General features: G+C 52.7%; 1 protein-coding gene across 2 annotated transcripts in view; it reads right to left on the reverse strand.

The window, feature by feature from the left end:
- Nucleotides 1–21,229, reverse strand: part of MALT1 (MALT1 paracaspase) — a 48,122-nt gene that overhangs the window by 12,691 nt on the left and 14,202 nt on the right. The window contains exons 3-11 of one of the 2 annotated variants that reach the window (XM_075532682.1): nt 19,022–19,143; nt 16,209–16,368; nt 13,487–13,665; nt 13,047–13,143; nt 12,097–12,129; nt 8,378–8,404; nt 6,067–6,099; nt 2,388–2,591; nt 130–307 (exon numbers count right to left, since the gene is read on the reverse strand). In XM_075532682.1, the coding sequence (XP_075388797.1) occupies nt 130–307; nt 2,388–2,591; nt 6,067–6,099; nt 8,378–8,404; nt 12,097–12,129; nt 13,047–13,143; nt 13,487–13,665; nt 16,209–16,368; nt 19,022–19,143 (1,033 nt within the window). The remainder of the gene's footprint in view (nt 1–129; nt 308–2,387; nt 2,592–6,066; nt 6,100–8,377; nt 8,405–12,096; nt 12,130–13,046; nt 13,144–13,486; nt 13,666–16,208; nt 16,369–19,021; nt 19,144–21,229) is intronic. The other variant, XM_075532683.1, reaches the window with a different exon arrangement.

Here is a 21,229-nt window from a genome sequence, read left to right on the forward strand (position 1 = left end):
ACTTAAAACTCCACAAACCCAAGGGGGTCTCGGTGTTTCACAGGTGCATCTCAGAGTTCATTCTCCAAGGCCAACACACCCTACCCCCACGCCCAGGGACAACCCCGGGGTCTGGGTTAGGGGCCGTACCTCTTCCTGCACATGTCCAGCAGGAACACGTTGAGGCCGGTCTCTTTCTCCTGCATCAGTTTCAGGATATTCTGCACACAGAGGCAGTTTTCCGATCGGTAGGGATTGGGAGCATCCACGGGCACCATGAAGCTGTTTCCAAAGTTTTCATAACCATGACCTGCATAATACAGTAATCCTGTAGGGAAGGAAGGACAGACAGCAACTTTAAATGAAACTTTGAACATCGATCGCTCAGAAAGTAACAAAAATGAAGGTCCCCGTTCATACCCGCAGGAATTTATTCCACACAAAACACGTCTGAGCACGTCTGTCTCTGTGATCAGAGGATGGCTGCAGGCAAATTCTCTGTCACACACTTGTCCCCGGCTCGGCAGGTTGCACCCACACACGCGCCCCGCAAAAGCTCCCATCAAAACAGTGGTTTCTGAGGGGCAGCTTGGGACACTTAAGGTCCAGGAAGGCAGAAGTCAGCTCTGAAAGTTATGTGACTTTTGTTGAGACATCAAAGACGTCGATCCTGAGAGATTTCCTCAAAGGACATGGGACAGTCATGAAGCTTATCACAAAGAAACGATATGAAGAGTGAGGCGTGCTGGGTGTCAGAGAGCAGCTAATAAAGTGAGATGTAGCGCTGTTCCCAGGGCGACAGTGCGGCAGAGGCTGTCCAGGAAGGAGTACCCTGGAAAACCTTCCCCAGGCACCCCATGCCCACCCCCACAGCCTGGATCAAGGGCCCCTGCAGACTGCATTTGTCTGCTTCCAGAACGCACAGAACATTCCAGAGCAATGGCTCTCAACCTGTGAGTATTGACCCCTTTGGACAAAGATCTAAGCGTTTTCCCGCCCCAAGTATCACCCAACCCAAACTCAAACAGGATGCCATCAAGTCGATTCTTGCTCACGGTGCCTTCAGAGGGCAGGGTAGGGCTGCCCCTGTGGGTTTCAGAGACTGTGTGTCTTTAGAAAGCTTCGCCGTTCTCCGCGTATTACGGAGTGTTAAAGCCTGATGTTAAAAAACAATTTTTCCTCCTGAACATTTCCAGTTTGAGAACCATTAACAATTCTACCAAATGTACCAGCCTTGTGTCTGTTATAAATCACAAGGCTAGGCTGAGGAATGACGAGCCAAGGACTTCAAAAGGAGCCTGCTGGATGCCTTTTGCTCATTTTCTGCCTAACTGCAGGCCTGGGAACGGCACTTCCCCGCCTGGCCGCCAGGTGGCATTGCTCAGACCCCAGGGCTCCGCAGCTGGAAACAAGAACCTACCCAGACAGGACTACTGACAGTGGTGATGTTGCTGCGCCTGTGAGTGGATGCACGTTGGGACCCCACAACCACCCCAAATGCACCCTCACAGCTTCTGTGCAGGGCGTCCCGCCACACGGGCGTAGGTGTCCCTCTGGTTTGGGAAGTGCCTCATAAGCCTGCTTCACTGACACGCCCGTTCTCAGTGAAGACTAGAAAGCGCCAGGGGACACTCGGGAGAAAAATCAAAGCTGCAGAATGGATGAGCCTGAAGACACTGTGTGCACCAGAAGCCCCACCTGCGGGCACAGCTCTCCCTGCATGCATGCACCACACTTGCACACACAGGGCGTTTCCCCATCTGTCAGTGAACGGATATGTTGATTCTTAGCCAAGCTTCACGGTGTACAGTATCCTTCTGCTCTGGCAGGCAACAGAAAACAAAACAAAAAAGACCACACCCCCTGCCCTACCCCAAAAGAGTCAGGTAAGGATGCTACTCAGAGCAACGCTTTGACAAAACAAGGCACCCAAATAAATCCTGGAGGCTGATTCACAACTCACTTGGGGTGACGAGTGAGACCAGATCTGTGTTTTGGAAGGAAAAGTAAACTCACCGGGTCAATGCAGCCCGGTGTGTGTCTATCTTACTTTACCAGCTCTCTGACTCTCGTGCCGTGGAGAGAACCGCACACATTGCCCTGCAGCCTGTTCTCATTTGGGAGCCCCGGGGACAGAGCAGACCCGCTCCGTGGCATCTTGGAGGCTACCACACCTTTGGAGGCAGCCGGCTACGTCTCCCTTGGAGTGGCTAGTGTGTGTGACCTGCTGACCGGCTGGTTCTCGGCAGGGCACTTGACCACCATGCCACCCAAGCTCCTTCAATCAGAGACGAGTGGGTCATGACCACAAACGTGTGACAAAGGCGAGCTGGACCCTGCCGTGGCGAGGTACCGAGAAGCACCAAGGCAGTCCCAGAGGCGCTCTCTGAAACATGCATCTCACCTACCGTACACGCCTTTGTCCAGGAGGAGCAAGAACTCGTCCACAGCACTGCGCATCTCGGACTCAGTGAGGTCCAGCAGCGAGACGACCTTGAAATCCAGCTGCCGCAGCAGGTTGGTCAGTTCGTACACGTCCACCAAGGGGGCTTTGAGCTTGGGGTGCTCCCAGTAGTTCATGTTTCCTATCAAAAGGGCCACCTTGTCCTTTGCTGTAAGTAAACAGAGACGAGACCTTGGGATCACACTAGGGACCCAGGGAGGAGCCTCCTACAGGCGACACTTCCTTATGACTTCAGGTAGCAAGCCCGGATGCTGAGGAGCGAGGAACTCAGGCTGCTGAAATCACACTGAGCGGAGCTTTGGAGCACCAGACCCAGGATGAAGCAGAATGCAGCCTAACAGTGCCGCAGGGTGTGTGTGGATGTGGCAAACAGGACAGAGGAGGCAAGGAGGCCCTTGGAGCAAACCAAGACGAGGAGTGGACGGCTGGGGATGCAAGAGGTGACATGCACAGCAACACCAGACAGAGGGACAGGGAGGATTCCCGGCAGGGCAGGCAGGGCAGGCAGCAGGAAGAAAAGACAGCTGGGAGCTCTGTGGAAAGCCGCATTCCTCGGGCTGTCTGAGGACTTATGGGTCCACTTTTGCCAGAGTGCACCATCTGAGACTGCTTAAGGATGTGGGTGCTGACCCCTGTAAAGGGCAAACAGAGCCCCACCTCCCAAGGTGCCAGTGAGCTCAATCAGCCGGCCCAAGGCACTGACGCTGGACTCTCCTCTGTGCTGAAGAGATCAGCAAGGTTGTGCCTTTGCTAGTCTGAGGTGGGGTCAGAGGTCAAAGGCTACAGACCATCCCATCACCTCCTCACGGCCATCGAGTCGATTCTGACTCAAAGTGGCTCTAAAAGACAGGGTAGAACCGTCACTGTGGGTTTCCGGGTCTATGAGTCTTTACAGCAGTGGAAAGTCCCATCTTTCTACCTTGGAGCCTCTGGGGGTTTTGAACTGTGAACCTTTTGGTTAGCAGCCCAACACGTAACCCACTAGCTACAGTGCTCCGCCCACCACCACCACCACCGTTCTCATTTTATGCTTGAGGCTCAGCAGTGGGCAGCGGGAGCCAGGGGCGGCGTCAACCACTGAGGACGATGCTGGGAGCAGTGGGGACAGTGCTGGTAGCAGCCAAGTGGCTGGAGGGCCATCTGGGACAGGGCTGTGGTGTGCGACCCTGCCACAAGTGCCGCTAGTGGCTCACGGGGGGGCGTATAATGCCCGCAACTCTTTGGGACAGGAGCAATGCTCAGCTCCATCTGTTCTCATGGGCACACGCAGTGCAGGTAAAAAACGAAGACCCTTAAAGCCGCGTCATAGCCCAAGGAAAGGCGCCCTGAGGCTTATGCACAGGGCTCGCTCCTTTCACCCCAGAGAAAAGGCAGGTTATCAAGATAACTGAACACACTGGGCACCTGCTTGGATGCTAGCCACAAGGTTGGTGGCTCTAACCCATCCAGAGACTGTAGGGAAAAGTTGATGGGCAGTTCTCTTCTGTCCAGCAGGGATCTCTGAGTCGGAGTGGACTCAATGGCCCCCGACAGCCACGTACAACATATAAGGGTGCTCGGCACAACGCGTCTATGAACCCACCCCTGGCCACTCCCTGGGACGACGGGTGCATTCAGCTGCTCTGAAGGTCCCTCCCAAGGGAAGGATGCCCGTACACATTTAACACGGCTGGGTCTTCTGTTCCTTCTTCTGTGAAGTCTCTCCTTTGATAAAATAGGCACGGGCTCACAGCAGAGCACCAGCCGCCGCCGTCTCGCAGTCGGCAGATGGTGCAGAGAAGGGGAAGTGAAAGCCCTGTGCGGTGAGCCCCTCAGCTCTCCCCGAAGCCAGTGCCAGCCCTGACCCCGGGTGCACTCGACAGAAGTGCTGCCATGGCAGAGGAAGTCAGAACTGGCAGGGCTCTGAGTGCTGAGGGCAGCTTTCCAGCGAGAACCCTCCAAGGTGTCCTGGCAGCAGCCCCAAACCTGCCCCCAAATGCTGAGGCACAGGGCCCCACGGGGCCTCCAAGGCTGCCGTGTTGCCAAAAGCCAACCGACTGCCACAGCTTTCCCCCAAGGAGATGCCAGGGAGTTACAACTGCCGGCCTTTCGGTGCATGCGTGGCCGAGGGCTGTGACCACTGTACCACCAGGGCTCCCTCAGGTAGCCGTGAAGTCCCTGCAAATTGGTGTGCCCCCGTCCCACCCCACCCCAATGAACCTTACCATCAGGAGCCGAGTACACCTCCAGACCGAGTTTTATCAGCTAGAAGACATTGCAAGCATACAAGAACCGTACGAGGATTCCAAAATCACTGGGTGTGTTTGGGTGAAACAAGAACCACCCCCCCAGCCCACCTTGCTGTGCCGCTAAGAACAGTGAGATGTTCCTGCTAAGATCGCTTCTCTTTGGTTTGCCATGTATGTGGGAAAGAGAGCACCATCTGGTTTATCGATTGCGGCAGGTTAACCATTTGAGAACTACCTGACTTAGTAACTTAAAAAAAAAGACCACCCTGACAATTAGAAAGGTTCCCCAAGGATCACTTTGAGCAGTAGCTCCTTCCTGGGAACCCAGTCTTCATTTCCTAAGCAAGGGGATGGGGAGCAGATCCGACCTTGCCCCGCCTACCTGGATGCGGCCCCTGGATGACAGGCCAGCGAGGGCGGGCTTAGGACACAGAGAAGCGGCAGGCGACAGTGGCTGAGGGAAGCGGTGACCAAGACCTACTCAAGGAAAGCAGCTGAAGAGTCGGAGAGGAGACGCCAGGCTGCAGAGGAAGAAGCGGTTGAATAGGAATGGGGGAGGCAAGAGTGAGGAGTCAAAGGGGGTCTTCGAAACTTGGCGAACTGTGTAGGCCTCTCACGACATTTCTCGAGTGCTAAAATAAATGCAAGATCGTTTCTGTAGAAAAGCAGTTACTGGAAGAGCCACCTACAACTTCTTGAACGCACACCCCTTTGACTGGAAAAAGGGGGAGAAGTCGCCATTTGATCGAGCAGTATCATACTGAAACCATTTCAGACAGAGTCTAAGTACAGGAGCCTCAGCGTCCTCCCTGTTCACGCCGGGCCCTGGGGACGGTGGTGCAGTGCTGTGCGCCCATTCTAGTCCTGCCTCCCCGCCCCGCCCCTCTCATCCCAAGTAACCAACTATGTATAAGCACCCAGAGCAGTAACACAAGGACAACGTACGACAGCGTGGACCCCTTTCTAGGTGCTATAGATGTAAAAGAGGCTTCAGAGGCTCATGGGAAAATGGAATTAAAAGGTAATAAAATACTTCTGTGAACTTCTGGAAGCCCCCTTTTATTTCCTGGACTCCTGGTGAGTGTGATAGATGACAGCATCTGGGTGCTTGCTGTAAGGCTGGAAGTTCAAATCTACCCGGAGGAGCCTCTGAAGCTCACCCACAGGTGTCTTGGAAGAATGACTGATGCCCCACTCCTGACACCAGGCACTGAAGTCCCCGTAGGGCACAGCTGTCACGTTCTGACGCGTGTGGGGTTGCCATAGGTTGGAATGGATTCCAATGGAAATGGTGTGTGTGTGTGTGTGTGTGTACGTGGGGGTGTTCTTATGGATACCCTGGGTGTGGGCTGAGAGAAGGGAGCAGGTGGTTATGGGACTTAGAGCTCTACTCACCCAATGGCTGGTCAGGGACCTGCTCTTTGTTATCTACAAAATGACAAGAACGTTAGACAGATGAGATGTTATCATCCACGCTACGAGTCTCTTCAGGGTTAAGCCTCCATGCTAAACAACAGACAATGCCGCTCCACTGGTGCACTGCTGAAATGCGGGGCAGGGGGCTAATGGAGCATGTGCAGACAAGTCTGAGGTTGTAGACCCCAGACGAAGGCGTATACGTGGAGGACGAGTTGGAGCCAAGGTAAGGGAAGTCCTTTGGTAGCTGACTGACACAGCTGGGGATGCTAATCCGTAACAGGACAGGTGGAAATGGCAGTCTGACAGTGGTGGTGGATCATCAACCGTCACCACCACCACCGTTTTCACCATCACGATCACCACCATGCCTGTCATGACCACCACCACGGTCACCATCATCTCCACCACCACCACCAGTCACGACCGCCACTACGGACACCAGCAGCAGCAGCAGCAGCAGCAGCAGCGGCCCAGCAGCAACACCGGCTGTTTGCCTGGCTCTAAACTCCATGCTTTGTGTATAACTGAGTCCGCTCATCTCACTCTCCCCTGTGAGTTAGGTACCGTGTGGTCACCTCCGCTTTGCTGAAAGGTGGGAAGGAGCAGGCCTGGATTCCAACTTGAAGCCAAAGAGCCAAGGCTGCTTCCTCCCAGATGATTCCTCCTGCTGACCCCGTTCCCCACCATGCTCTTCAGCACCTGCTGGGCATGACGCAGAGCACCCGCACCCCTGGCATCTGCAGGGACGCAAACACTGCCAGGGCTTGCCTCACATACCATTCCAGCAGAAACTCAAACTGCGCAGAGCTCCCGGGGGTGTGGAGATCACCGAGGAGGGGGCTGGGGATATTCTAGAAGCCTCCTGGTGATTGTAGGTCATCTGGGGGGCGGCTAACCCAAAGAATGGATGTTGGTTCGAACCCACTAGCGGCTCCACAGGCAGAGAGACCCGGTGGTCTGCTCCACTAAGGGCTGCGGTCCAGGGAACCCTATGGGGTAGTTCTATGCTGTCCGAGAGTCGCCAAGAGCTGCACACCCAACCACCAATGGGAGTGCAAATGTGCAGGTCTTTCTGAAGCCGTGTCCCACAGTGTCCTTGGAAGCAGGGCCAGAAACAACGGGGGCATTTAGGACAAGAAGGCTCCAACTAGATCAAGTGGTGGTGTGGGGAGCCAGCCTCCCTAGGGCTCCCCCAGAACTCTTGGCTAGGAGAAGGTACACTGGTGATGGGGGTCTTCTCAGTGTGAGTCCCTGGCTAGTATGTCATCATCTGGTGGAAGCACCATTCATAGTCATCATACGTCTGTGCTGGCGGAAATCCAGGCGTGAAGCTTGGCAAACTGGTCTTGGGGCAAGAAGAACGAGGATGGGCAGGCCGGGTGATAACGGCACCTCGGCCAGCCTGACGCAGGAGCAACTCCACCCGTTGACTCGGCCCCCGGGGGCTGTGGGGGGGGGGACCTTCTGAGGACCCTTTCAGCTCCCATGGCTAGCTTTCAGAACGCCCTCTCCTTCCCCAGAGCAGTAGCCTCGTGCCCCAGTTAAAGGTTTTCCTTCGGCTTAACGCCTCCAGAGGTTTCTGATTTCGATGGGCTCAGAGTGCTGCTGGTTGCTTGCTCTGCCTCCGACAGTCAGTCTGGGCACTCAGGGGCTTGCCCTGCACGGGGCGGGCTGTCCTCACACTCACGCACTTCCCTGCACACAGATGCCTTGCCCACATGTGCGGATCTGCACTAGGACAGAGCACCTGAGAACCAGGATCCGGGGTCAGGCCAGCCCAACCCAGGTGGGGTCCTTGGCCGACTGCTAGCAGAAGTGGTGCCTCATCATCCAGATAAAGGTCACGTTTTCCCACTGCCTGCCTTCTGAGGCCGTCAGGAGTCCCTGACTAACCCCTTCATGGATGAAAACCTACTGCGGACTTCATGTGGCCTCAATGTCCCTTTCTGCCTCACAGGTTTAAAAACCTAGGCTAGTTTTCTTCTTCTGGTGTGCATGGAATTGTGCTTCATCCACTTAATAGGTTCGACACTGGATGTTGATGATTTCAATAAACAGGTCCCACTACGCCTGAACCCCACTGTCAGTGAGTCCACTGACCCACAGGGCCCCTACTGGACAGCGTAGAAGGCCCCATAAGGTCCCCAAGGCCATCTCTCTCCGGCACAGGGGCTGGTGGCTGTGCTCAACCCACTGCACCACCAGGGATCCTGACTAAGAGCAAAAGAGAGGCTGGGGTGTTTCTATGGCACTCAGTAATGGAAAGATCTCACAACGTGTTACTTACCAGGATGCTCGAAATGATTTAATTCATCTGAAACAAAAGAAAACAGACTAATATTAAACAATGGAACTTCCTTCCAACTTTAACCCAATATCAGGTACTCAAAGAATTAGTTGTTGAGCGATTATGTCACATGCCATGTCTTTTTAGTTCAGGATTTTTCAAAGCCTAAAAATGAGAAGCCATGCAATGATTGTGAAGAAGAGGGAGTGTGAGTTATCATTTAAGGCTTCTAAGCGGGGGTGGAAAGGGGGAACCGATTGTAAGGACCTACATGTAACCTCCTCCCTGGGGAATGGACAACAGAAAAGTGGGTGAAGGAAGATGTTGGACAGTGTAAGATATGACAAAATAATGGGTTCATGAGGGAGTGGGGAGCAGGGAGGGAGGAGGAAAAATGACGAGATGATGCCAAGGGCTTAGGTGGAGAGCAAATGTTTTGAGAATGATGATGGCAACAAATGTACAAATGTGCTTGACACAATGGGTGTATGTATGGATTGTGGTAAGAGTTGTATGAGCCCCCAATAAAACGATAAAAAATAAAATTAAAAAAGAAAAAGATTTAAAAAAAAGACTTCTAAGTGGTTGTCTCCTCTCAATGGCAAGAGGCTCATTCTATGTTCCTGATATCCTGGCCAATTATGGGGCAGAGAGTCAGGGCGCAGGTTGGTCTGTAGCCTCGTTGGAGCCAGCGTGCTGGGCTGTCCAGCTGAATCTGAATCTGGCTCCTAGCAAGAGGAGGAGGAGCGTGCCAGGGGTGGGGGGTGGGGGGAGCCGACTGCTGAGGGGCCGGTGGGCTCGAACCACAGCTTTTCATTCAGCGCTCAGTGCATGACCACCGCACCACCAGGGTCAGTGCATGACCACCGCACCTGCAGGGTCGGTACATGACCACCACACCACCAGGGTCAGTGCATGACCACCGCACCTCCAGGGTTTCTTGAAACGAGTTCAGGACCCCAGATGATCTTTACTTCAGGTCGACTGTGGTTTTAGAGCAGGTTAAGATGCATGGCACCATGGTGAAGATAGTGCCGACTTCTCCCGTACCCCTGCCAAGCTGGTTTCCCGTGTTAGGCGGGTATGGAATCCTGGCCACCGTGATTGGACCAGTACTGGTATATTCTTAGCCTACGCTGCATGCCTTGGTTTCCCCTAGTGCCGCGCCTCTGTCCTGTGACTGCAGTCCGGACCTGTCCTTGGGTGTCCGCTAGTTCTAACAGTGCCTGTCTCAGGCTGTCTGGTCAGTGCTGGTCAGGTGTGGGTGGAGCCTCTCTCCCTCGGGGTTTGATTTGTGTCTCCACAACAAAAAGCCCAATCTGCTGACGCTGACTCGGAGTGTCCTCCTCCACCACCCCCTCCACCCCACCCCCGCCCTCCGCCATGCTTCGAAGGCTGAAAGCCTTATGGGAGCAGACCGCCGCATCTTTCTTCTGCCTATCATGCCTTGACAGGGATGATGCGTTTGGGCGAGCTACAGACACAGCGGCTGCCAAAATGGGCCCCAAATCTAACAGCGATTGTGAGGATGGAGCAGGACCGGGCAGTGCTTCGTGCGGCTGGACGTGGGGCCGCTGTAAGCTGGAACTGACTTAATGGCAGCTAACAACAACAACAACAACACAGTGACTGCAGGCCCGTAACAGCCACCCGTGGCAGAGGCAGGTGACTCCGCACAGCCTTGTAGTTTCGAAACAAACAGACATGTGGAGCTTATCAATTTTACACGCTAAAATTGTTAGTATTTGAAGGACGCTGAACAAGGACACAGCTTTAGAAACCACACTTGCATCTAGAGATATGCTGTTATATTGGTCAAAGTGTAGATAAAATAATCAAAAGAAAGATCAGTGACCATATAGCCGCCCCCCACCCCCACCAAATTTCACGAAGGTAAGAATATTAATGGTAAGTTGGAAATATTATACCACCAATGATAAAACATCACTGAAATCTGTAGTCTGTCTGTAGAGAGTTGGAGCTAGCTTTTCCATCTACAATTTGGGGTGTGGGTGGGGGGGACTTCATAGTTTGATTTTCATCTCCGAGCATTCTGGAGAAGTTTATTCTTTGAAAAGTCCTGTTTAGTCGTGTGACCCCCTGCTGTGAAAAATGCCGGGAGCCCCTTGCAGGTACAGAAGGACCTCTGCGTGGTGGTGCTGGTGGTGGGTGGTTTTTTATGGTTTTTAACCTGCCTCACCTAGAAGCCAAGCTGTGAGCAGAGTTTCTATTTATGCTCAGAAGTCTTCCGTGTGAGAGGGTTGTAGAAACCGTGCAATCAGACACAAGGAGGATGAGGAGGAGGAAGAATTTGCTAGGTCCCCCTCACGAATGTCCCTGCATGCATACGGCTGAGGTCACAGGACTGGGAAACCCCGCCTTTCTTAATGACTAATTCCGGTCAGCCACAATGGATTAGATGCAAAACAGTAAGTATTCCATTTCAAAGTGATACCCGAGAAATAGGAAGGGCAGGAAAACTAGGAAATACAAGAGTTAATATGATTTTCTGAATTTACCCAAGTAGGTCCGAAGATGATATTACAGCGTAAGGAGGCAGAGATGGATAAAAATACTTTGCTATCCGCGATCCTAATTTTGTAACACAGTGGGCCATCACACTGAGGGCAGGAAGGTCATTCAAGCTGTAAAATGTACTCATTGCCACTTACTGCTTCGGCTGATTCTAACCGATTAGAAAGGTCATATTGAAATCAAATTTTCACTGCTCCTTATATATCAGGTAAAGGAGTCAAAGGGGTCATAGATTAACCTACAACCTTGTAATTTCAACAGTGACAATAGATTTTTATCAAATTTATATCAAAATAGTGCACTTAATAGCTGATAAGAACGCATGTCAAACAATAAAAATTCCTGCCTTGGCCTTTGCAGAAATCTCATTTGTATTTGAAAAGAATCACATTGTGGCTAAAATCCCAAGCCCCAATTCACTGCCATCGAGTTGATTCTGACTCATAGTGACCCTGTGGGTTTCTGAGACTGAAACTCTTTACGGGAGTAGAAAGCCACATCTTTCTCCCTCGGAGCCCCTGCAAGTTTTAGATTGCTGATCTTGCTGTTAGCAACCCAACTTAAAACCTAACTAGTGGTTTAGTGGTCTACACGCTGAACTGCTAAGCACAAGGTTAGCAGTTCAAACCCACAAGCTGTTCTAAGGGAGAGCGATGAGGCTGTCTACTCCTGTAAAGTCTTAAGGTCTCCAAAATCTAAAGGGGCCAATTGTACTTCTCTCATGGCAAGAGGACAGATGAAACCATGTAAACAAAGAGAGGGTCCCAGAAAGTTCCGGGTAAAGTGGAATGAAGTGGTATTGGGAATCTCCCATGAACTTTGTGCAGCTGCTCCCACCTTGTATGGCCACACAGCCATGCATCTTCCATGAAGATGAAAACGAACCAGAACGATACATTGCAAAGGGTCAGCATCTGCAAGATGTCACGCAGGAACTTTACAATGATATGCCAATAGAAAAATCAACTTAAAACGGTGATTTTTAACAGGATCTCGGTTTGGCAGCATCAGTGGCAAGTTTAAGACTTCAAAAATTAAGCTACAACATCCTTCCATCCAGCTCATTTCCGACGGATAGTATTTTTTCCACCACTGCCCCCGGTAAGTTAGCGTGTGTCACCAATCAAGCAACGGGCTACACCAGCATGCAGGTATTTGGCTTCCGGACCAAAGGGCGGTACTACCTTCAGTGCATTCCACGGCCTCCTCTGTTCTTCCTTGTTCCAGGGAAACAAAGTGGAATAGATTGTAATTCACGGTCTTACAGAGGGCCGCCACTCAGCACACAGAGAGACAGCTATCACAGAAACATGCCGGCAAGCCAGCATCTGCATTGACACCGATTAGTACTGACCTCACATGCCTTTATTACACTTAATGAGAACAAATACCCATGTCACAGAGTTCCTAGGAAACCAGTCATTCCTTTAGATCAGTGCTTCCTGAAATTGGGGTGCTGGAATGATCCCGGGGGAGGGGAGCTGCAAAAGCCACACTCTAGACTTTATCCCAGATAATGGGCTATTGCACAGGGTCTTCAATTGCCACGGCAGTACGCGGAATCGTTTTTTGCCCCCCTGGAAAGGGGTGGTAGGCCAAATAAGTTTGAGACCCTAAATAGCGTTTCTGGTTGTGAAAAATGTTTAATAAAGATTGTTTTCCCCTGCTCTGGTGGCAGAGAGTGGGTTGCACACTGAGCAGTTAACCTAGAGGTCAGCAGTTTGAAACCACCAGCCGTTCCTCTGGAGAGAGATGAGGCTCTCTCTCGAAAACCCACAGGGACAGTTCTACTCTGTCCTGTAGGGTCACTATGAGCTCTGTGTGCTTAAAAATCGTTTCCTACTTGTCTTTCTTTCTTTCTCTCTTCCTTCCTTCCAATAGCTAAAGGTTTAGTGGATGACTTTTTACCACACATTTATAAAATTGTTAGGAGACAGATTGATGATTAAAATAGCTTCCTTCTGCTTCTTGTGGGGGAAGCTAGATGAATTTAGTATCCGTCCCCTCCCATTTCTGGATGAGCACTGGACCCCTGAAACTTGATGCATAAAAGCACAGCTACGCGGTCCAGACAGAAAGCAATGTGCTCACTGCTGCAATGCTGCCCTCCGGGGGGCTACTAGGCCAGGCTCACCTACGACGATGTCTGCCCTCCTGCTCTCCAGCGTTTCTCGGTCATTGTACACTCGGCACCAGTAGGTGCCCTGGTGCTCCAGGCCCACGCACGGCACCTAAGGCAACATGAGAACACAAACAGGATTCCGTTGCATCTTTAACTCGCATCAAACAGAGCAGAGCACCTGGGAAGGTTTGAGCCATTCGCAGACGAGTATGCGCAAACCCACAACGTGATGGTTCCGCATGGGATTTTAAAGTATAAACTCTGAGACAGGCTGGTACCCAGTTCTAAATACATGTCAGCTGTTGAGAACCGGTAAATATTAAGTCTCGAGGGACTAGAAATAAAAAACATTAAGAAACCCCCTCCCCAAGAACATTGTTTTAACGGTCATCAGAAACTTCAATGGGACCCATTTATCGACACCAGAAATACTCAGAAAAAGACCGCCCTACCACGTGTAGCTTTTTGGTCTCGTGGGCCAGTGGCAGCTCGTTCCTGAACCACTGGTAGCGAGGGATCGGGCTGCCCACGGCGACACACTCCAGCACCAACGTCCTGCCTGGCCTCAGCCGTTGCGACGCAGGCTCCACACAGATCTGCAGCTTGGCCTCCGAGACGCCGTCCAGACTTCCTTAAGTGGAGAGGGACACAGGACCGCAAAAATGAAATCTCCAAGGGAAGGAGAAATCTCCCCCTTTCAGGCGCAGGTAAAAACAGGGCCCCTGTCCTCAAGGTTCATCTTTCATTGTTTTGTGGGGTTTTTTTTGGACCATCTAGAATTGCATGTCTCGCATGAGGTCCCGGGTGACAGTGCTCCTCCTCGGGGCAGAGGGGGCCCCCTGGAGAGAGGTGCTCTGTGGACAGATGCGCTGAGTCAATTCTGGCTCTGCTCGGGGTGGACACGCTGTGGGGTTTTCAGAGTGCAACGCGAGGCATGAATCTAAGAGGGAGACCAGTCTGAGCGCCTCCCAGAGGCGTTCCGTCTTTTGGCTTCTTGTCAACGACATTGACATCTTGAGTAATATTCGCCTTCCATGCTAAGAGCTGTCACCCGGCCCTCTGACATCACTTGGCTTCGTGAAACGGACTGAAGGAGCAGTAAGGGGTGGGTTCTCTCTCACATGGCGGCTCAAGGCAGGGTATCGGAGTTCATGCATTCAACACCCGTCTGCCACGCGGATGTGATGGGTTCCTGGGCCTTGGGCTTCCGGCAAGAGGCTCGGTGTCTAACAAGCCAGGGGGTCAGTAATGCTTGCTGGCTGCACAGAAGCACAGGACTGCTCATCAGAGACAGAGCAGGTGGATCAATGGAGGCGTCATTGGGAGGGGGGTCCCCGGAGCTGGTATAAAGGATTGGGGAGATTCCTATGCATTGTTCTAGAGCAGTGGTTCTCAACTTGTGGGTCGCATCCCCTTTGGAGGTCGAATGACCCTTTCACAGGGGTCACCTGATTCATAACAGTAGCAAAATGACCGTTATATAGTAATGAAATTTCACGGTTGGGGGTCACCACAACATGAGGAACTATATGAGAGGGTCGTGGCATGAGGAAGGTTGAGAACCACTGCCCCAGGGGATCCAGTGCTACAGGAAAGTGGAGAACGTGCACTTGATTCCATCCGCAGATCTGTAAAAGTGGCTCATGCGTGTGGAAGTAGTCTGGTATGAAGGGAGCACACCACTCATCGGGAAGCCTCGTCACGACCGTGCCTGAGTCCCCTCACGGAGGGTTGGCGGTGCTTCAACATCCTGCTCTGGGCCGTCACAACTTCTACCCCCACAGGACCTGCCTGGGTTGGCCCACCTGATGCCTCTAGAACTGAGGAGAGAGTGAGCGGGAGGCGGCTGAAGGCTTCGCACATTTTGCTAGAGCGTGAGCTGGCAGGTGGGTGCCCGACTCTCCCGGTGTATCTGGGGCTGCTGGTTTCCTGGGGCACAAGTTTCGGGGTTACACCAGGGAAAGCTCCAGGCACACAGCAAAGCCGGCATGGGCCTTAGTCACGAAGAGATGCTGCGCCTGCTCACCAAGCCCTCCCCGTGGGCCCTCGTGCAGCTCCCGTGAAGGAGGTCACGGTGATAGGAGCACGCTGACAAGGGCCACCCATGCCGTGCAGGCCCACGGGAGGGCCTCAGGGAAGGGAGTGCTAGTGGCCTCCAGGATGCCTGTGGGCAGGGCAGCAGGCAGGAGGGCCCCTCTGGCACGGGAAGAACAGATATCCTTCTCACTGCCCGTGAGTCGACAAGATAGGTCAGAACTGCCCCTGCGGGTTTCCGAGACTTTTCACAAGAGTATAAAGTTGTTCCCTCCGAGCAGTTGGTGGGTTTGAACAGCTGACCTTGTGATTATCGGCCTGGACAGTTATGTCCTCAGCAACCCCAAACACTGGCAGCCAGGCTGCAAGGAAGAGTGTGATTTGTGTTGGGAAACCTGGCACCAGGGCTGGGAAACACAGAGCCCTCTGCCGTGTCTCCAGCAATCAAGTCCTACATCCTACACCAGATCCCCATCCTCCCATCAAATCCATCACTGGTAAGCAGAACAACACTACCGCCAGGCCCACACGTGTCTCTAACAGCCCGAGAGAAGACGAGGACCTGCTTATTGCTGGTCACAAATCTCTTTCCCCCGGCCTTTGTCCTTCCTCCATATACACGATGTCTGTCCTACAATAAAACGAGGATGAGGTGGATGAAGAGATAAGGTCAATGGGCTTCTCCGGCTTCAAGCGGGGAAACAGTTACTAGGAGAAGACCAAGAGATGACCTCGAGTAACTGATGCCAAGACATGGAGCCAAATTAACGGGGCGAGATCACACTGGGAGGTAGACTAGGTGGGCGTGAGGGAAGGCCAGGGAACGTAAATCTGAAGCCACCAGCAGGTACCAGGCTGAGAAAGGCTCTACAAGGGGGCTTCACAAGCCTGGGTGTGGGAAGTGTCCATGAACTTTCAATTCCATTGGCAGCTTCCTCATACGTCATGCTAAGGCATCTGTTATGAGAACATACGTGTCCACAAGAATAGGATAAAAATGTCCTACTTGGTGGCGGTACACAGGATGAAGCACATTCGTGCGCTTGAGGTGCTGGGTTTTGGACTGTTGTGAACAAAGTAGGAATTGTGTAAAATACAGCAAATCTCCAAAGGAGCCCGCAGCGGGTTTGTTTTACTTACTCCGGGAGTTTCCTGTAACTTCTGCAACGTCGCACACATCCAGCTGGGACCACTGGCTGAATTCAAAGGTGCAGTTGTTATTAACTCGGCAGACGTAAAAGCCGGAATCTTTGACGTGCGCGTTGTTGAAGGTGAGTTCTGGAGCGTTTCCGTGCGGGATCTGTGACAGAACCAACAAGCGGAGGACAAAGGAGCGGTGGCCTGAGAAACCGCACCCCAGAACGATGCGCGGAGCCCGGCTACGCCTCCTGGCTGGCACTCTGGAAAGCCTGCAGCATTCTGAAAGCCCACCCGGTTCCAGAATGCCGCTTTCTGTCACTGAGAACTGTGAGGTTTAACCAGAGAGAGGTAAGCTGCCACCCGCACGGCCCACACGAGCCTGCAGGGATCTGTTCTCTTGTTTCAAACCAGTTAAGTCGCTCATCTTGGACCATCTACGATGGAAATCCACTCTTGGCGGGCAGTAACTAGTCAACGAGACACACACTGCGGTGGAGTGGGGGGACCACGGAAAGTAACAGCTGGCTGTCCATGCAGCTGAACCGTGGTGCTGGCGAAGCCTATGGAGAGTCTCACGGCATGCCAAAAGAGCAAACAAATCTGCCCTGGAAGAAGTGCGGGCCGGATGCGCCTCAGAGGCAAGGGTGGTGAGGCTTTGTTGCAGGCAGTTTGGACATGCTGTCAGACCCTGGGGAAGGACATCAGCCTTGGTCCAGTGGAAGGGCGGTGGAAAGGAAGACTCAGGACAGGAGGGAATGGTACAGGGGCTGCCTAGACGGGCTCAGCCCCAAGAACCACTGGGAGCATGGCGCAGGGTGCCAGGACTGACTCCGCGGCACCGAATCACAATGCATTTCCGTTCTGATCTAATCGGCCTAGCGAGTCATTTCACCTGGGAGCCCTGGCTTCTCGGCTGGGAAATTCTGAGGGCGGGCCCTTTGCTACCCCAGCATGGAGCTTCTCCCGAGGTGTGGGCGGAGAGGAGTGGGGAGGGCATGGCAGACCCCCGGGCTCCCTCTTGGAGGCCGTGCCTTTGGCTGGAAACTCTGTCCTCTGTGGCAGACCGTCACACACCTGCCCACTTGTGGGCTTCCTTACAGCGGGACTCTCCTTCTGGTGAAGATGCACGCCGCATCTTCTGAAGAGAGGCCACTTGGACGCTCCATCTGCCCCCACCCCCAACCATTTCTCTCTTTTTCAAATTAGGATGCATTTCACAAGTGATGAAAGTAGTATGGATTTCCCCTATGTCTCGCCACCAGAAGGCATTTATTTAAACAAATGTAATTTTGAAAGTGGGAAAACCTGGTAAAAATACCGTTCACTTTGGACTCCTGCGAGGCCGGGCATTAGAGACAGCATGGGCTGAGGCCCACTGTGACCCCTGGCTGAGGCCCACCGTGACCCCTGGCTGAGGCTCACCGTGACCCCTGACTGAGGCTCACCGTGACCCCTGGCTGAGGCTCACCGTGATCCCTGGCTGGGGCTCACCGTGACCCCTGGCTGAGGCCCACCGTGACCCCTGGCTGAGGCCCACTGTGACCCCTGGCTGAGGCTCACCATGACCCCTGAAGGCAGGAACCCACACGGTGAGTCATGACAGGGCCCGGTGGGCCTCGCCAGCACCACGTCCCCCAAACTCTTACTACTGACCCCACTCTGGTGGGTGGGAAGGGAGGAACACTATCTTCTGAGGGACCCTCCCAAACAGGACGATCTTGCTCTAAGAACGGCCCTTTCTGAAGGTTCTGATTTGCTGGTGTCCTTTGGGAGAAAGGGGAACCGCCAGAGACTGAAGAGCTCAGTCTCAGGGAGTATGGGGATGGATAAGGTGGGAGAGGCTTGGAGAGTGGACACTGGAATGGGGGTATCTCGGGGAATATTGTTTTTGCTGCTGCGGGGAGCATGCACCAATCCAAGCCGCTTTACGTGTGCAGTCCTGCAACGCTGATCCTGCGCTTCGGTGGGGTGGCCATTTCGCCCTCTTCCCCTAAGTTGTTGCTCCCCGTTAGCATCAACTCACTGCCTCTTAGTTCCCGTTGGATTCTCCCTGGGGTCAAGCCGATCCACAGGCCTTTGGAGAACGCACCGTTCAAGGCGGACGGTCCTGACCTGTGAAGCTGAACTGCTGTTTGGTGGTAAGAAGATTTGAGGGGTTATCCTTGGTTTCGGGGGCTCATCCAGCCTCCCTGACTACGGAGTGTCTGGAATCCATAGGAATCCAAAATTCTGTCTGTATTTCCTCTCTTTGGAGATTAATTAGTGTTCTTCTATAGAATCTCAAGGAAATTGAGAGAGAGAGAGAGAGAGAGAGAGAGAGAGAGAGAGAATTCTAAAACGTGATTTAAAATGGCGTAGGAAAAAAATGGCGTAGGAATACAGCCCTTCCACAAGAGAAAGGAATTACTGCTCTGCTAACCAGAATGATGTCTTTTGATAAGACAGTTATGTGGACTGCTTAAAATACGTAACAACAGTGCAATCGCATTCTGCTTGGACAGCTTTGGAACATAATCTATTGCAAAAAAAAAAAGAAAAGAAAAGAGAGAGAACTGTATCAACGTATTAGAATGTAGAGGTGATGTCTCCTATCCACTGACACTGCCGCTCCAAGCAAGCCTTCGTCTCCACAGGGTTTAGAGTTGAGAAGGGATTTCATTCTCGTGCAGAAGGTTCCGCATAAGCACTCTGGAACGGTTTTACTGTGGAGTAAAAATGTATCTGTGCCTAACAGATCCTTTAGGGGGTTCCCAAAGCACATTGAAGACCATCACAGTCATGCTCACCAACTTTCTATCATTGGGAAAACTTACCTCCTTATTCATTTTGAACCACTGGTACTGGACAAAAGGATGGCCGGTTGCCCGGCAACAGAGTTTCACAAACTGTCCTGCCAAGACTGCCTTTGATTCTGGGTTTACAGTGATCTTGATTCCTTAGAAGAAAAAGAAGAAAGAAACAAGTTAGAGGAAGTCACAGGGGAGGGACTTCCCTTCCTTATATTTCTGCGACCAAACAAAACAGTAACAAAAACAACCCAAATCAAACATTTTGGTCACCACCTGCATGATTATCTGTGTCATGAAGCAAGCACTCACATCTCCCTCCCAAAACTCGGGGGAGAACTTGCCTGCAGGAGGAACTGGCCTACTGACCCACCCACCCCCGCCCCCGTCCTGGGGTGGGGGATGTTTGCCTCATTTCTGCAATTCTTAGAAACTCCTTTTCCATTCTCTAAACCCCAAACTTGTGGCTGCTGAGTCTGTCTGGACTCACAGCTACCCCGGAGGACAGAGTTCAGAGTTCAACTGCTCGGCAGGGTTTCCCAGGCTGTCTGCTTCCCAGAAGGACAGGGCTGCAGCTTTCGCCCACAGAGCACATGATGGGAGCACCAGCCATCCCATCGGCAGCCAGGTGCTCTAACCAGCGTGCCCCAGGGCTCCTGTCACACAATGTAACCCCCGAGATGAGGATGCACTTCAGCATTGGTGGGCACCCTTGTGGCATCACAGGTTACCTGCAATGCCAGCAGTTTGAAACCACCAGCCAAAGATGAAGCGATCTAGTCCCACAACGGTTTAGTCTCAGAAACCCACAAGGGGCTGTTCTCCTTTGTCCTATCGGGGCTCTAGGAGTCGGCATCAGTTTGAGGGCAGGGAGGGGGTACGGGTGGCAGCCAGTTCTCACACTGTCGCTGGGTGAGCACCTGGTCCTCAGTGCACAAGTGGGTGGCACTCTGGCTGAGTTCATGGCACTACTATTGGTGTGGCATTTCAGCACCTTATAAATCGTGTTTCAAGCATCCCACTGTGGGTTAGCATCAGGAGGAGAGTGACTCTTGGTGAGCACAGAGGAGCGTCCACTGGACACCTGTGATGTGAACGCTTCGCACAGGAGACCTGACAAAACTTGGAGATTGCCAGGAAATCTTCCCCCAGATCCCCACTCCCACCCCTACCCCCACCCCACCTGCCATCCTCTTCTCAGCTCATCATCCTTGGAGAGTCCTCTGCCTGGCCGGGAGGGTGCTCAGGTAGCTCTCTGGTGAGGCTTGGCTGGTCAGGAAAGGACCTGAGGCCTCCCGCCCACAGCCCAGGGGGAACCGTGGTCCCTTCCAGCCCCAGTCAAGTCTTCAGATGACACCAGTCCTCCCCCCACCCCCACCCGCTGACTGCTTGACAGGTGAGTCAGGAGGCCCTGAGCCCAAACCGTCAGCCCAGCCTCCCTGATTCCTGTCCTAGAAGGCCTCTGAGATGATACGTGCTTTAACCTGTCAGTTTGGGGTCATCTGGCATGTAGCAAGAGATAACAACAAAGAGAGCCCCCAGGAGAGCCTGCATTTGTCGGGGTTCTAGCACACACTACCAGGTTTGTTCTAGAACCTTTTGGGGTGCTAGCAGAGGAAAGACAGCTGAAAGCTAACTTCCTGCCCTTCTGTTTTCTTTTTCCTGAATGGGACCTTTGCGCAGCCTCCGTTACCCTCTGTGTCTGCCAATCCAAAGATCCAAACCAGATGATTTAGGCTAAATAACAGAAATCTTAATATAACAGAGGCTCTAAACTTTCCAGAATAAAAATAGTGTATTGGTAGAACGTGTGGGGCTGGAACCACAATGTCAGCAGTTCAAACCTACTCGCCACTCCATGGGAGAAAGAGGAGGCTCACTGCTTACAGCCTCAGAAACCCACAGGGGGCAGGTCTCCTCTGCCCACTGAGTTGTTAAGAGTGGGGACTGACTAGATGGCAGGGAGCCGGTGTTTTTGTTTGTTTGTTTTCAGGTGAGGGGTGTATGTGAGTTCCTTAAGGAAGATTCTGAACAAAGGCCAAATTAAATGTGAGCACATATTAACCAGAGATTGTTCACATGTAGGAGTCTGGGGAACCCTGGGAGATAGTTAAAAATGGAACAGGGGCCTTCAGAAAATCATGTAGCACTCTTGTCATGGGAGAGCTTTCCTACTCGTGAACCCTTTATTCTGATGCCATGCAGCCCCAGACAGATGAGGCCCAGGACTTGCGT

Source organism: Tenrec ecaudatus, chromosome 15, assembly GCF_050624435.1.
Source record: "Tenrec ecaudatus isolate mTenEca1 chromosome 15, mTenEca1.hap1, whole genome shotgun sequence".
Classification (NCBI taxonomy): Eukaryota; Metazoa; Chordata; class Mammalia; order Afrosoricida; family Tenrecidae; genus Tenrec; species Tenrec ecaudatus.